At 40.7% G+C, this 15,700-nt stretch overlaps 1 protein-coding gene across 4 annotated transcripts in view; it reads right to left on the bottom strand.

Moving 5' to 3' along the window:
* ARFGAP3 (ARF GTPase activating protein 3) overlaps positions 1-15,700 on the bottom strand; it is a 42,829-nt gene that overhangs the window by 26,118 nt on the left and 1,011 nt on the right. For all 4 annotated transcript variants that reach the window (XM_083366297.1, XM_083366298.1, XM_083366299.1 and 1 more), the window contains exons 2-3: positions 11,796-11,914; positions 7,415-7,487 (exon numbers count right to left, since the gene is read on the bottom strand). In XM_083366297.1, the coding sequence (XP_083222423.1) occupies positions 7,415-7,487; positions 11,796-11,914 (192 nt within the window). The remainder of the gene's footprint in view (positions 1-7,414; positions 7,488-11,795; positions 11,915-15,700) is intronic.

Genomic DNA, 15,700 nt, shown 5'->3' with positions numbered 1-15,700 from the left:
GTTGGGAGGGACCTTGGAGGTCTTCTAGTCCAGCCCCCTGCTCCCTCTCACAGTTACTGCTGTTAAACCAGGTACCACCTATTCTATACCTGTGCATTTGGTTTTTTCTTGCCTAAGTGCAAAGTCTTACTTTTCCCAGCACAACTGCAGTTTGTTGGACAGAGCCCAGTGTTCAAGTCTGTCAAGATCCTTTTGGATCTTGAGCTCATCGTCTAAAGCAGGAGTCTTCAAACTTGGCCCTTTTATGACTTGTGGACTTCAACTCCCAGAATTCCTCAGCCAGCCTGCGTGCCTGAGGAATTCTGGGAGTTGAAGCCCAGAAGTCCTAAAAGGGCCAAGTTTGAAGAGCCCTGTTCTGAAGTGTTGGCTATTCCCCTCAGCTTGGTGTCAAAATTTGATGAGTTCCCATTTTATCCCTTCACCTCAGCCGATGATGAAAATGGGCCTAAGACAAAGCCCCACTGCATCCTTCCCTCCATGTCGATGTAGTTCCATTGAGGACTACATGTTGAATGGGACTGGTCAGCCAGTTACAAATCCAGCTGGTGGTGATGCTATCTATACCACGTTTTTCTATCTTACCAAGAAGAAGCCTGTGGTCAAATGCTTTACTGAAGTCCAAGTATACTATAAAGGTAAAAGGTAAGGTAAAGTTTCCCCCACACATGCGTGTTAGTCATTTCTGACTCTAGGGGCCGGTACTCATCTCCGTTTCAAAGCCGAAGAGCCAGCGCTTGTCCGTAGTCATGTGGCCGGCATGACTAGACGCCAAAGGCGCACGGAACGCTGTTCCCTTCCCACCAGAGTGGTCCCTATTTTTCTACTTGCATTTTTACGTGCTTTCGAACTGTTAGGTTGGCAGAAGCTGGGACAAGTAACAGGCGTTCACTCATCTACGCGGCACTCGGGATTTGACCCGCCAAATTGCCGACCATCTGATCGACAAGCTCAGCGTCCTAACCCAATGAGCCACCGCATTCCTAAGTATACTATATCCAACACATTTCCTTGGTTTGTTAATTTAGTCACTTTATTAAACAATAAAGTTTGTTTGGCATGACCTGCTTTTAACAACCTCTGCTGACTTCTCTTAATTGCCTTTTTCACGTCTAGGTGCTCACAAATCAGCTATCTTTCCCAGGATGTCCCCAGGTATTGAGATCAGGCTGATTGGCTTCTAGTTTCCTGGGTCCATTTTTCCCTTTATAGAAGACTGGAACCACATCAGCTCTTTTCCAGTCCTCTGATAATTCTCTGGTGATCTAGGATTTTTGAAATATGTGGTTAAATGGTTCCGAAATCATGTCTGCCAGTTCCTTTTAACATTTTAAGATTTTTTTGTTATCTTTTCCAGTTCCTTCTTTTCTGCTGCCATGGTCCACTTTCCAGACCTCTTTTGTTTTTCTTATAGACAGCAATGAAGTCTGGCGTGTTCTCTGGTTGGTGTCTTGTCTGTTTGAAGAGTAAAGTCCCAGAGCGCTTGAGCGCCTTCATTTTCTATTATTTTCTCTATTATTTTTTTTAATCCCATTTATATCCCGCCCTTCTCCGAAGACTCAGGGCGGCTTACAATCTAAGAAGCACAAATCAATGTGCTTAGCAATAGCCTTCATTCTATGTATATGCCTGCTTATTAGGGCTTTCGCCCCCCCCCCAGCGGCATTATTACAAAGTCAGCTTAATTGCCCCCAACAATCTGGGTCCTCATTTTACCTACCTCGGAAGGATGGAAGGCTGAGTCAACCTTGAGCCTGGTGGGACTCGAACCTGCACTAATTGCAGGCAGCTGGTGTTACTTAAGGAGGCATTAGCCCACTGCTCCACCAAGGCTCCACCAAGCTATGCTGACTCAGGAATTCTGGGAGTTGAAGTCCATGAGTCGTAAAAGAGCAGAGGTTGCCTCCCCCTGGGCGAGGGGAAGACAGACGGCGAAGGGGGGGGAGTTGTCGGTTTGTCTAAAAGAGGTGGCTTGGCTTATCTTGAGTGTTGGGACCGTGGTTAGGTCGATTGATGTTGGGGAAGAGTGGCAGAAACCCCCCCCCGGGGCGGTAGCTGACCTCGACAAGTTCAGGAAAGGGGGCTTTTTCCTGCTTATTAGGGCTTTCGGGGTCCCCCCCAAGCGGCATTATTACAAAGTCAGCTTAATTGCCCCCAACAATCTGGGTCCTCATTTTACCTACCTCGGAAGGATGGAAGGCTGAGTCAACCTTGAGCCTGGTGGGACGCGAACCTGCACTAATTGCAGGCAGCTGGTGTTACTTAAGGAGGCATTAGCCCACAGCTCCACCAAGGCTTTTTTATGATCCTACCAGTTTTTGCTTGCAGGCAAGTTGTGATTTCTGGCAGATCTTCCACTGCATCGCTGTTGCTATTTTATCGTACCATTTTTGCGGTCAGTCTGTGCAGTCTTCTTGCAACAGCTAAGTAGGTGGCCCATGGTTTCTTCGGCTTTTCTGCAGAGGCGGCAGTTGCTGTTGCTGCTGTTTTCTCTATTCTGGCTTTGTAGGCGTTTGTTCTTAAGGCTTGATCTTGTGCACGCCAGAATTAGGCTCTCTTTTACTTTCTTCAACTTTCCTGCTCTTGGCCGCTGCCAGGTCTTGTTATTATCTGCTTTGCCTGTTATTTACCTGTATTTCGCGCACTAGCCCTGTAACACTTTACCTTCCCACATCCTCTTCTGTTCTTCATTTGTTTGGTCCTTTTGGTCGCTCCAGTATTCGGCAAACCTTCCTGGTGTCCTAGTGCATCTTCTTCGCTGTCCTTCAGGCATTCTTCCAAGGCACTTTTTTTCAACCATCTGATTGATGGACTTGTAACGTTCCATGCTTACCCACTTTCTTTGGTGAGAGTTTGTTTACGTTGCTCTGAAGATGAAGGCCAAGATTCACTGTCTTTATTTTTCTAGTCTTCCTATGCATTTTTATTATGATGATGGGATAGCTATTTATTTCTATCAACCAGAAAATCTTGCCATGTCCCTTCCACGGAAGTTTGACTATGGGCTTATTTACTGGTAACAGAAATGCAGGTAGTATCCCATTATTTGGCTGAAGGAATGAAAGCCATATAAGCCTGAAACCCCAGTGTTGGAGCACCCACCCACGAGGAAAGTTCTTAAAATTCAGCATCTCAATCAAAATAGAGATGGAAGGGACTTTGGAGGTCTTCTAGTTCAATCCCCGATCGAAGCAAGAACTCTAGAATGGTAAGCTGAATCCAAGCTGACCTGTAAGCACATGCCAATAAATCTCAGTGGGTTAGGACGCTGAGCTTGTCGATCAGAAGGTCGGCAGTTTGGCGGGTCAAATCCCGAGTGCCGCGTAACAGAGTGAGCGCCTGTTACTCGTCCCAGCTTCTGCCAACCTAGCACTTCGAAAGCACGTAAAACTGCAAGTAGAAAAATAGGGACCACTCCGGTGGGAAGGGAACAGCGTTCCGTGCGCCTTTGGCGTCTAGTCATGCCGGCCACATGACCACGGAGACGTCCTTGGACAAGCGCTGGCTCTTTGGCTTTGAAACGGAGATGAGCACCGGCCCCTAGAGTCGGAAATGACTAGCACGCATGTGCGGGGGAACCTTTACCTTTACCTTATCTTCCTGCCTTTGAAAAAGTAACCATTTCCCTCTTATTATCCATTATGTACCATAGGAATAGGAATACAGAGGAACTCTTTGTCTTTTTTTAACAAATGTGTCTTACTTTCAGCACGACCATAGGGAAAACAGGAGAAAAATACAATAAATACATCAGCTCCAGTAACAATAATACTAATAGTCCTCTGTTAACAATGGTAATTGGGACCAAGAACTCCATCACTAAGCAATTTTTGTCAAGTGCAATAGCACTTGATCACACTGGAGTAACAGAATAACAGAGTTGGAAGGGACCTCAGAGGTCTTCTAGTCTAACCCCCTGCTCAAGCAGGAGATCCTATACCACTTCAGACAAATGATTTTCCAATCTCTTCTTAAAAGCCTCTAGTGCTAGAGCACCCACCCACAAGGAAAGTTCTTAAATTCAGCATCTCAATCAGGATAGAGCTGGAAGGGACCTTGGAGGTCTTCTAGTCCAACCCCCTGCTCACGCAGAAGACCCTATACAGTTTGAGAGAAGCGACTGTCCAATGTCTTTTTAAAAACCTCCAGTGATGAAGCACCCACAACTTCTGAAGGCAAGCTGTTCCACTGATTGTTTTCACTATTAGGAAATTTCTCCTTAATTCCAGGTTGCTTCTCTCCTTGATTAGTTCCCATCGTTTCTTGACTTGCATTCTGGTGCTTTGGAAAATACGTTGACCACCTCTTCTTTATGACAACCCTTCAAATACCGGAATGTTATCATGTCACCCCTAGTCCGTCTTTTCTCTAGACTAGTCATACCCAAATTCTGCAACTGTTCTTCATGTTTTAGTCTCCAGGTCTTTAATCATCCTGGTTGCTCTTCTCTGCACTTTTTCTAATGTCTGAACATGTTTTTTATATTATAGTGACCAAAAGTGGATGCAATATTCCAGGTGTCGCCTTACTAAGGATTTATAAAGCGTACTAATGCTTCGCGTGATTTTGATTCTATTTGTATAAATCCTGTTTATACAACCAAGGATTGCATTAGCTTTTTTGGCTGATGCAGCACACCCCTGACTCATGTTTAAGTGTTCGTCCCCTAGGACTCCAAGGTCCCTCTCACAGTTACTGTTTTGTCATGTAATCTGTACTTGGACCTTTGGTTTTTCCTGCCTAAATGTAAAATCTGGCTTTTCTTGCAACACTTGCTTTTCTTAGCTGACTTACAACAGTAGTTCTAATTGCAATTGTTAGGTAAGTGGTGCATGCTTATTAGACACATCATCATATGATTGCCATTTGTGATCTGCCAGTTTCTCTATTGACTTTGCTTATCAAAAGCCAGCAGTGAAGGTTGCAAATGGCAATTAGGTCACCAAAGAAGGATGACTGCAATTGAAAGCCTGATTGCCAAGTGCCCAACCTGCAATAATGTGACCACAGGGATGCTGTGATGGCTGCAGTGATAAGAGTCTCTTCATTCACCATCACCGTAATTTCAGTTGCTAAATGAATGGTGGTTCACCAAGGACCACTTGTCATCAAAGCTTATTCCTTGATAGAATTGTGTACATCAAGAGAATGGATTATGTGCCGTGAAGTTGATTATCGATTCTTAATGACCAAATAAATGGGCTTTTCCAGGACGATCTGCCCTCGACTGGTCTCTTTAGCTGTTCCAATGGTGCACAGTTTCCTGCTGAAATTGAGCCCATTCATTTTCCTGCTAGATGTAGGAAAGAAGGCGGCTGACCCTGAGGGCAGGGTCAAAGGCATCATAAGTTTGGAGTCACTATGCTCCCACGAGAGACCTAGGTCCACCCACTCCCCATGAATTATGTTGACTCTTATCCAGCACCAGTTTGCCCTTTCCATTAGTAGATCAGATTCTTGTATATAGGTAGCATTAAAATAACCTTGTACTCCTTCTGAACTCTGTCCCAGTTCCAAGTTTCTTGGGTCTGATGTGAGTTGTTCTCTTTTTTATTCCGTATTTCCCAACACGATAAACTTCTCAATAAAGCTGGGCATTTGCATAATGTATCCAAAGTATGATACAGGGAGTCCTCGACGCAGGACTACAATTGAGCCCCATATTTATGTTACTGAGATATTTATTGAGTGAGTTTTGCCCCATTTTACAACTTTTCTTGGCCCAGTTGTTCAGTGGATCACTGCAGTTCAAGTTAGTAATACAGATGTTAAGTAAATCTGGCTTTCCCATTGTCTTTGCTTGTCAGAAGGTCACAAAAGGTGACCGTATGGCCCCAGGACACTGCAATCGTCATAAATATGAGTCAGTTGCCCAGCATCTGAATTTTGATCACGACCGTGGAAATGCAACAATGGCCTTAAGTGTGAAAAATGGTCATAACTCACTTTCTTCCACTGCCGTTGCAACTTCAAATGATCACTAAACAAACTGTTGTAAGTCAAGGACTACCTGTAATTTTGAGCGTGGTCATTGGTGTCTCAAGCAAGAATCCTGGGTTGATTTATTCTGTAATCCAATTCTTTATTTTCTTGGCTATCCTTGGTAGCTCAGGAGTCTACCTCCTCAAGACCATTTCAAAGAATCAATACTCTTTTTTACTTTTTCTTCAGAATCCAACTTTTGCTCCCATGGAATGTCACAGGGAAAACTAATGCCTCGATGATTGTGAACTTTGTAGGTACAGATGCAACTCAGCGTCTGAGTATCTTTTCCAGGGCATTCATTGCTACCATTCTAAATGACGGCCTGCAGAAACACGCTGGCAATTACTTCCTTTAATGTTGATAGCTGATCCAAATGGCAGGAGTTATCCATTATTTCAGCATCTTCACTATCAATTCTGTTCCTAATCTGTTGTCTTTAATTTGATCTTCTTTATATTTCATTTTAGTTCTATTTTTTACTGTGCTCCTTTACGTTCAATACTGTGGCTTCCTGCCCAGTGTATAGGTTCCACTTGAGGAGAATGAGATCTCCATTTTATTAAGTCCATTCCACAGCTGGATATTATCAACACAAATAAAGGTCTTTCCATAATCAATGAAGTACATATTTGTTTCAGGATTTTATAGTTTCTCAATTATCCAGTGTGCTTCAGCAATAATGTCTGTTTTTCCTGTTTTTTTGCTAAAACCAGCATTAATATCTGGCATCTCCCTTTCCACACATGGTCTTAATCTACAGTGGACAATCCTATGCATTTGTTTGGCTAGCAGGTGAAATTGGAAATATTGTACAATAGTTTACACACCCTGTTAAGATTCTTTTTTGAATATTGATATGCAGACTGACTTTTTCCAGTGTTTGAGCCATTGTCTTTTTCTCCACTTTTTCTGGCGTAATTTGGTTCAAACCCTTATTAATTCTTCATTCATTGTTTGCCAGTAAACACTGTGTTTCAATAATATTGGGGGAAAAATCAGTAACTGAAAATATCTCAGGTTTCACTTGACTTAATGCTAAATTTCTAACCCAGAGATTTAATCATGATCAACTTAACTCCCATTGTTTTCTAAAATGTCTATTCATGCATACTAAGATTTTTATGAGTTACATTTTGTCTATTTTCTATCCTTTCATATATATGCAACAGATGCTTAGAGCAGCTAGTAACAGGGAACTGTGTAGCAATCTTAAAAGTCAAAGAAACAAATGAATAAGAAGCCAGAACTATTTTATTCATTTATTTCTTGGTTTTCAAGATTGTGAAGGCATATGTGGTAATTATATTAAAGGATAGCAAATACATGAAATGTAACTCATAATATGCACAGAACTCTGATAAATCAGTTAATAATTACTGGTTACTAGAAACCAAGGTGGGGAGGGGGGAACAAGCAAGTTTTATGTACTTACAGCATTTGCATTGCCTCCAACTTGCATGCACCTCAGTTGAAACCATGACCAGTTTGAGTCTAATTCTGTAGATCTAAAACCAAAAAATAGAAATAGTTTCTGAAGTACCTTTTTAATAGCAATAATACTTCGATTTATATACCACTTCACAGTGCTTTACAAACCTCTCTAAGCGGTTTAGAGTCAGCATGTGGCCCCCAACAATCTGGGTCCTCATTTTACCAACCTTGGAAGGATGGAAGGCTGAGTCAACCTTGAGCCTGGTGGGACTCAAACTGCCCAACTGCTGACAGTCAGCAGAATGAGCCTTCAATAGTGCACTCTAACCACTGCACCATCACGGCTCCTTTTTTAAAAAAACAACAACAAAGCAACATATCTTTTGAAATGCACCAAAAACAAGGGGACTTTGGAGGGGGGGGGGTATGTTAGAAATAAAACCAAAGCCAAAGAGGATGTATACCCACTGAAAACAGAAGGTAGTTGATTGTAATGAGCCATGGTGAGAAGACAGAACTTTTTAACTTTTCAATTTTCAACTGTCCTCGCACAGAAAGAAAATGGAGGGCTAGCTAATAGGGAGAAGGAGAAGGACCTAGGAAACTCTCAGCTTGAGATCTACACAGGACAAGTTCCTCACACAGATGATCAAATATTAGCGAGTACTTGGATAGGCATGCTACAATTAACCGGAATCAACAATTCATGCCAGACCAACTTCTCTTTCTTTGGTAGAATTACTACGGTAGTTCAGTAGATTAGGAGAATATCAAAGGCAATACATATGGAGTATAACAAAGTTTCCAAGATAATGCCTCATGATATTTTTCTTCATAAAATGGTAAAGCATGGGCCAAGTGCCCTACTTGGTATTAAACATACTCAAAACTAAGTGAATGATCACACCTACAGTAAGAATACTCTTCCATCTAAAAGGAATTCAGTGTTGAGTGTTTTAGGTCGACATTTTTTAGCAATGATTTGGGTGTGAAGGTTAAGGAGGATGGATGATAGAAAATTAGGAAGGGAAATTATATAGATGATTATAATGAAATATGGCTATGGTCTTCCTAGTTGCAATGTATGGCAGTGAAATTTGGACCATAAAAAAGGCTGAGCGCCAAAGAATTGAGGCCTTTGAACTGTGGTACTGGAGAAGACTCCTGCGAGTCCCTTGGACTGCAAGGCCATCAAACCGGTCAGTCCTAGAGGAGATCAACCCTGACTGTTTTTTAGAAGGCCAGATCCTGAAGCTAAAACTCAAATACTTTGGCCACCTAATGAGAAGGAAGGACTCACTGGAGAAGAGCCTAATGCTGGGAAAGATTGAGGGCAAGAGAAGAAGGGGACGACAGAGAATGAGGTGGCTGGATGGAGTCACTGAAGCAGTAGGCGTGAGCTGAAATGGACTCCAGAAGATGGTAGAGGACAGGAAGGCCTGGAGGAATGTTGTCCATAGGGTCGCGATGGGTCAGACACAACTTCGCAGCTAACAACAACAACAAATGAAATATGGTTTTTCTTTATTGAAACTGTTGTAGAGATGCAATATAGATGTTTGAAGAGAGCCCAGAGACACTTAAGTGAGATGGGAGGTATAATAAATAAATAAATAAACAAAGCAAATGAACATTATATAATCATATACACAAATAAATTTATATCGTGGTTATTTTGTTCTCTGTTTTTCTTTCTTTTTTATCATCTTTTTCCTCATTCCATTTTGTTAAATAAATAAAAGCCATCAAACAAGATCCAAAAAGATCTAGAGTGGCTTGAGATATGGAGTGAAATGAGTAGAATGGAATTTGACATAAAGAATTTAAAGTTCTGTATCTTTGATAGGAAAAATGTAAGGCTCTGGGTGTTTTATCAACACAAATTTAACATTAAATCAGAAGCGTGATGCTTTTGCTAAAAACAATTGCTCTCTTGGAATGTATTAATAGAAATATAACTCCACATCATAGGGGGGAAAAATGGTTCCACTCCATTTTGCTTTGGCCAGATTTTACCTGGAATATGGTGTCCAGTACTGAACATCATAGTTGAAAAAGGACAGTTACAGATTAGGACAAGTTCAGAAGTGGATTGCCCACATGGTGAACAGCCTGGAAATCAAGCTCTGCGTAGAATGGTCAAGGATTTGGGAAGGAAGCTATAATACTGGTAGACTTCGACTTATGATCACAGTTGAGCCCAAAATTTCTGTTGCTAAGTGAGCTAAGTGGTTAAGTGAATTTTGTCCCATTTAACGAACTGTTTCTTGCCACAGTTGTTAAGTGAATCACAGCAGTGAAATTAGTAAGACTGTTAAGTGAATCTGGCCTCCCCACTGACTTTTCTTATCAGAAGGCCATGAAAGCTGATCACATGACACTATGACTGTCATAAATATGACTCAGTCGCCAAGTGTCCGAATTTGGATACCATGACCATGGGGATGTAGCCACGGTCATAAGTGTGAAAAACTGTCACAAGTCACTTTTTCCAGTGCTGTTGTAACTTTGAATGGTTGTAAGTCGAGGTCTTTTTTTACTACCCCAGATGCAAGAGAAGAAGAGGATCTTTTCATCACAATTTAATTAATTAATTAAATGGAACTGAGCAGGAGAACAGGTTGGTTATACCTTTAATACTTAATACTGAAAAGGTTTAAAAGGAATCAAGCATCTCCTTCTGAATGCTGGCTGCATGATTTTTGAAAATACTTCTTGGGCCAGCACAAGAAGAGACAGGAAAGAGATAAGATATGCAGAAAGCATTATTGGCATGTTTTCTGGAAAGAAATGAAAGAAATGAAGTAATATTCATCCTGATGCAGAGCCAATAAATTACTGAAAATATAGAATTATAAATTACTGCTAAATAGAATTAATGCCCAATGAGTGAGTGAGCATTCAACTTTACAGGAATTGGATTGTCAAACAAAAATAGCCAATCTTGGGAAAGCTACTGCTACATTTGATACATAAACTTCACCCATTGTACTTGGAAACAATGAGTAAAGGATTGTTCTTTATCAGATCGGCAGAACAACACTAAAGTTGAAGATATTGTAATTTATGAAGAGAGCTGCAACTTACTACTCAAAGGAGCTAAGGCATAAAGCCCTAAGATAAAATTGAAGAGCTGCGATATTAGATACTAGTAGAGTTAACAAATCATGCAAGTATTTTAAGAACAAACAAAAACTATGGGAACAGGTATGTCAGGGTGACCAAAATCAGTTTAAATATTAACTAAACTTTAGCTTGAAAATCACATCATGAGAAAGGCAGGGCTAGATGAATCAAAAATTGGAATTAAGATTGCCGGAAGAAATATCAACAACCTAAGATATGCAGATGATACCACTCTAATGGCAGAAAGTGAAGAAGAACTAAAGAGCCTCTTGTTGCAGGTGAAGAAGGAGAGTGCAAAACCTGGGTTGAAACTTAACATTAAGAAAACCAAGATCATGGCATCCGACCCTCTCAATTCCTGGCAAATAGATGGGGAAGAAATGGAGGTAGTGACAGATTTTATTTTCCTGGGCTCCAAGATCACTGCAGATGGGGACTGTAGCCAAGAAATTAAAAGACGCTTGCTCCTAGGGAGGAAAGCCATAGCAAATCTAGACAGCACACTAAAAAGCAGATATATCACCCTGTCAACAAAAGTGCGTTATAGTCAAGGCTATGGTCTTCCCAGGTGCAATGTATGGCAGTGAAAGCTGGACCATAAAAAAGGCTGAGCGCCAAAGAATTGAGGCCTTTGAACTGTGGTGCTGGAGAAGACTCCTGCAAGTCCCTTGGACTGCAAGGCGATCAAACCGGTCAGTCCTAGAGGAGATCAACCCTGACTGCTCTTTAGAAGGCCAGATCCTGAAGCTAAAACTCAAATACTTTGGCCACCTAATGAGAAGGAAGGACTCACTGGAGAAGAGCCTAATGCTGGGAAAGGTTGAGGGCAAGAGAAGAAGGGGACGACAGAGAATGAGGTCGCTGGATGGAGTCACTGAAGCAACAGGCGTGAGCTTAAATGGACTCCAGAAGATGGTAGAGGACAGGAAGGCCTGGAGCAACGTTGTCCATAGGGTCGCGATGGGTCGGACACGACTTCGCAGCTAACAACAACAAGCTTGAAAATGAGACTGTCATATGATATTCTATATTTTGAAATTCATGTAAGGTGTACATTCATGAAAGATGTGCCAGATTATTTCTATTTGTTTAATATTGGTGCTCGATAAAGATAGTTAACAGGAACAAGAGACAGTTTCAAACCAATAAGCTTCTTTTCTACAAGATAAGGAAACATATATGTACATATAGATACAAAAACTCGGGAAAATATCCCCAAACAATGAACCACATACATTACTAAACAAATTGCTTACCGAACGAAACTCAAGTGAACTCCAAGTGAGCGATGAGTCCCAGAGCAGTCAATGCAGAGGAAAACGCCATATGTTATGCTTGCCCAGCTTGGATTTTTTGCTCCACAGTCAAAACATAACTAGAAAACAGCCACAATTTAACTGTTATTACCCAGCATACTTTTGTCTCCTAAATAAGTCTGATCTGGAAAATGCACATAGAATACAAATATCACTCATCAATTTGGTTGCTACTTAGGTACAACATTCATGAAATGTTACTTTTAAGAATTCAAATCAAATAAATGGAATTTAGGTCCAACTGAAAGTTATTTATTTATTTATTCATTCATTCATTCAATTTCTATAATGGTAATAGTAACTAAGCTCTAGTTAAGTCCAACTAAAATCAAGGATAAGAAAGTTTAACAAACTGGATGTAGACCACTGTAGGAAAGCCATGTTTGTTTATGGTGACATAAAATCAGGAGTCTGGGGACACCTTTTCCAACTAACAAGTTATTTTAAAATACTAGAAGCTTTTGAGTGTTGGGAAAGATGCTACAAGACTCTTGGTGCACCAAGATTTTTTAAACAACATTAAACACTTACTGTAGTAAGTGAACCAACTAATTAACCTACCTACAAGGTTGCTTCTGTGTACGACGAGGTAAGGGAAGTAACAAATAATAAAATCTGACATTTACAATATTGACAATATTTTTAACCCATACAGGTAGCCCTTGTGTAGTGATTGCCTTGTTTAGTGACCATTTGCAGCTATGATAGTGATGAAACAGTAACATTAAGACCAATCTTTAAATTTACAACTATCTGTAAAGGTCTGCAAAGGAAAGGAAAGCTGAAATCAGAAGTTAAAGCATAGTTGCGGTTTCGCTTAATGAAACAAGGGTTTTCTATAAAATCCAAGTGGCCTGTATTTCTGTTGTTGTACCTCTTGGACATTCCTAAGAGGTGCACAGAAAGATGAATGGATGGATACAGACACAGACATAAATGTTTGCAAAACCTAACATACCAGTATGTTGTCTGCAAGAGAAATAATTCTAAACTATTCAAACAATGATTTGAAACTGCAGGGATGGCAAGAAGTTAAGTAACCACCCTGATTAACTGCAAGATTTCTCCAATACAGTAAATTATGTATTTCTCTAAAATTAGGCTGCAGGTCAGAAAAATGAAAACTATGCCCAAAATGATTTGAGCAGCATTCAATTCCTGCTAACCTGTAATGGATATAATGACTATAGCAGTACTTTCCTAACAAACATACACAAAATAGGATTTATTTATTTATTTATTTATTAGATTTATATACTGCCCTTCTCCCGAGGGACTCAGGGCGGTGTACAGGGCAATTAAAATATAACATACAAAAGTTAAAAATAGACTAAATTAAATTTAGCCCCAAGCAAAATAAATTAAATTGTGAAATTTAAAACCCCAATCCCTCAGTCCAGGCCGGCAAGCTCGAATAACCAGGTTTTCAGATCACGGCGGAAAGAGCGAAGGTTAGGAGCCATCCGGAGCTCAACCGGTAATTGATTCCAAAGGGCTGGCGCGCCCACAGAGAATGCTCTCCTCCTGGGGGCCGCCAGCTGGCACTCCCTGACCGACGGCACCCTGAGGAGACCCTCTCTGTGGGAGCGCACGAGGCAATGGGAAGTTGATGCCGGCAGCAGGTGCTCCCGTAAATAATCTGGACCCATGCCATTTAGGTCTTTATAAGTCATCACCAGCAAAAACATATTGACTTAGATTTGTTTAATTTATTTATTTATTTATAAAATTTATTGGCCGCGCCGCCCTGAGTCTTCGGAGAAGGGCGGGATATAAATGGGATTAAAAAAAAAACTCTGGGCAGCTTGCATCTTAAAACATAAAATGTTAAAAACAAGCATTACAGCCAAGGACACATGGGAGAATGAAGGGAGGGGGGGAATCTGTTAGCACTCATTTCCATTGCACTGATCACCTACTGAGGTCCCGAGCTGACTGGCACAGCCACTCTTTAGAGCCATGTCAAACTCGTGATGTCACATGATGTTGCACAACGTATCGGGACAGTTTTGCCATTGCCGGCAATGGGGTGGGTGCGGCTTCCGGATGACGCATCCTGCCCGCAGGCCAGCAGTTTGACACCCCTGCGAGGCCAAACTTATATCAGGGGAGGCAAGATGTTGCAGAGGGCAGGAGCAACAGCAGAGAAGGCCCTCCTCCTGGACCCCACCAACTGGAATAATTGGGCTGAAGGGACTCGCAGCATGCCTCCTCTGCTGGCACAAGTGGTACAGGCCAATCCCAGTGGGATGAGAGGTCCCTCAAGTAGACGTCCCTCAAGATACACTGCTGCATCGTGCTAAGCTGTTCTTACTTTCCAGCAATTGCATATGAACATATGTTTCAACCAACATTAAAATGGCACAGAATAGGAAGACTTTACAGTCTTGGATTATTGCAAAAAGCAAAGCAGGGTAAGCCTGATTAGCCCTGGATGCAAGACCATCAGAGATCAAAAGGCTATAAGCTAGTGGGAAGTTAAAATAATTCTTGAAACAGTGCCAGATCATTTTTGTACTTGACCCAGATAACCACGTTATAGAATCACTAGGAACTGCATCTGATTTTAAGAAGACACTACTTATATATAATATACTATTTAAAGAACCTAATCAAAGTATCTCCCATAACAAGCATGTTTTCCAATTTCTCAGCTCTCCATAGGCAGCTGATTGATCACTGTGAACTTAGAAGACAAAGAATGTCAGAGACTTCTGGTTTGATCCTGCACACTTCACCAGTCTTCAAGACAACTTGCTGGCAGTTCTTTGAGAGCAACAATGCACATGTGAATCCCAAATATTCCCTATTATTGTACCCTATTAATATATCCACATTATGGACACAAAAATGGCATTACAATTCTCTTCAATGCTTAATTAAATTGTCTTAAAGACTTTATATTTTTGTAAACTTGATTTACTCTATATACAGCATTAAGCTCACTTAATTAGTGGAAAAAAATCTGAAACACGCTCAAAATGAGTTTCAAAGTTTCAAAGTTATTTTCATATAATACAAGGGGATGGAATACTTGTTACTTTAATAACCTAATAAAAATAATTTATATCTAAATATTGAGAAGCAAACAGAAATACCTTAAGATAAACTGGCATTGAAGCTTGCATTGCAAAAGCAGTTATTTCTTTTGACATGCATACACTGAAAAACCATTTTCAGGCAACTCATCAAATTCCTGCTTAAAATTAAAGAGTACATTCCACACAGTGATTTAAACATATGCTACTAGAATTGACTAAGAAAGGAACTTTGAACTTGGGTTCCAACATGGAGCAAGTGAAATTTAACATTAGTCAGAAATGATATGGCTAGTAAAGATTTAAATATGCTGTAAAGCATTCTCCCATAGTACCACCACAAACAAAAATCATTACAGTATTTTTGCCTTGAATTAATGTTATTATATCTTCAAGCCAGAGAAAGATGAGAAAAGCAGCATGTTCTCATGAGTATATTATTATATTAAGTAATTCCTTGCAAATGAATACTCAACAGAATGTGAGACAGTTAAATGATGGAAGCATCCCACAATACACACTGGGCCCAGGAATTAACAGGATAGAAGTTTAAGTACAACAGTCCTGAGTGAGAAAATAAAAGACATCTACGCCAGGAAGTCTCTGGTTTTTTTTAATTAAATAATGTTGGTGTGTAAATCTGGTCTGGAAGATTTAGTAATTGTGGGGAAACCACTGTGACCCAAAAGTCAAGTCTTCTAGAAGTAGAGATCTGGGTTCAAATCCACTCTCGTGCAGAAGCTGACTTAGGCCACTTTGCTACTGCGATTTTATTGAAATATTTTTTTCCATATAGCTGAATATTTT

This window comes from Vipera ursinii (genome assembly GCF_947247035.1).
Source record: "Vipera ursinii genome assembly, chromosome: 6".
NCBI classification, from domain to species: domain Eukaryota; kingdom Metazoa; phylum Chordata; class Lepidosauria; order Squamata; family Viperidae; genus Vipera; species Vipera ursinii.
The sequence above is the reverse complement of the archived record's forward strand: the minus strand, read 5'-3'. Positions and strand labels throughout refer to the sequence as shown.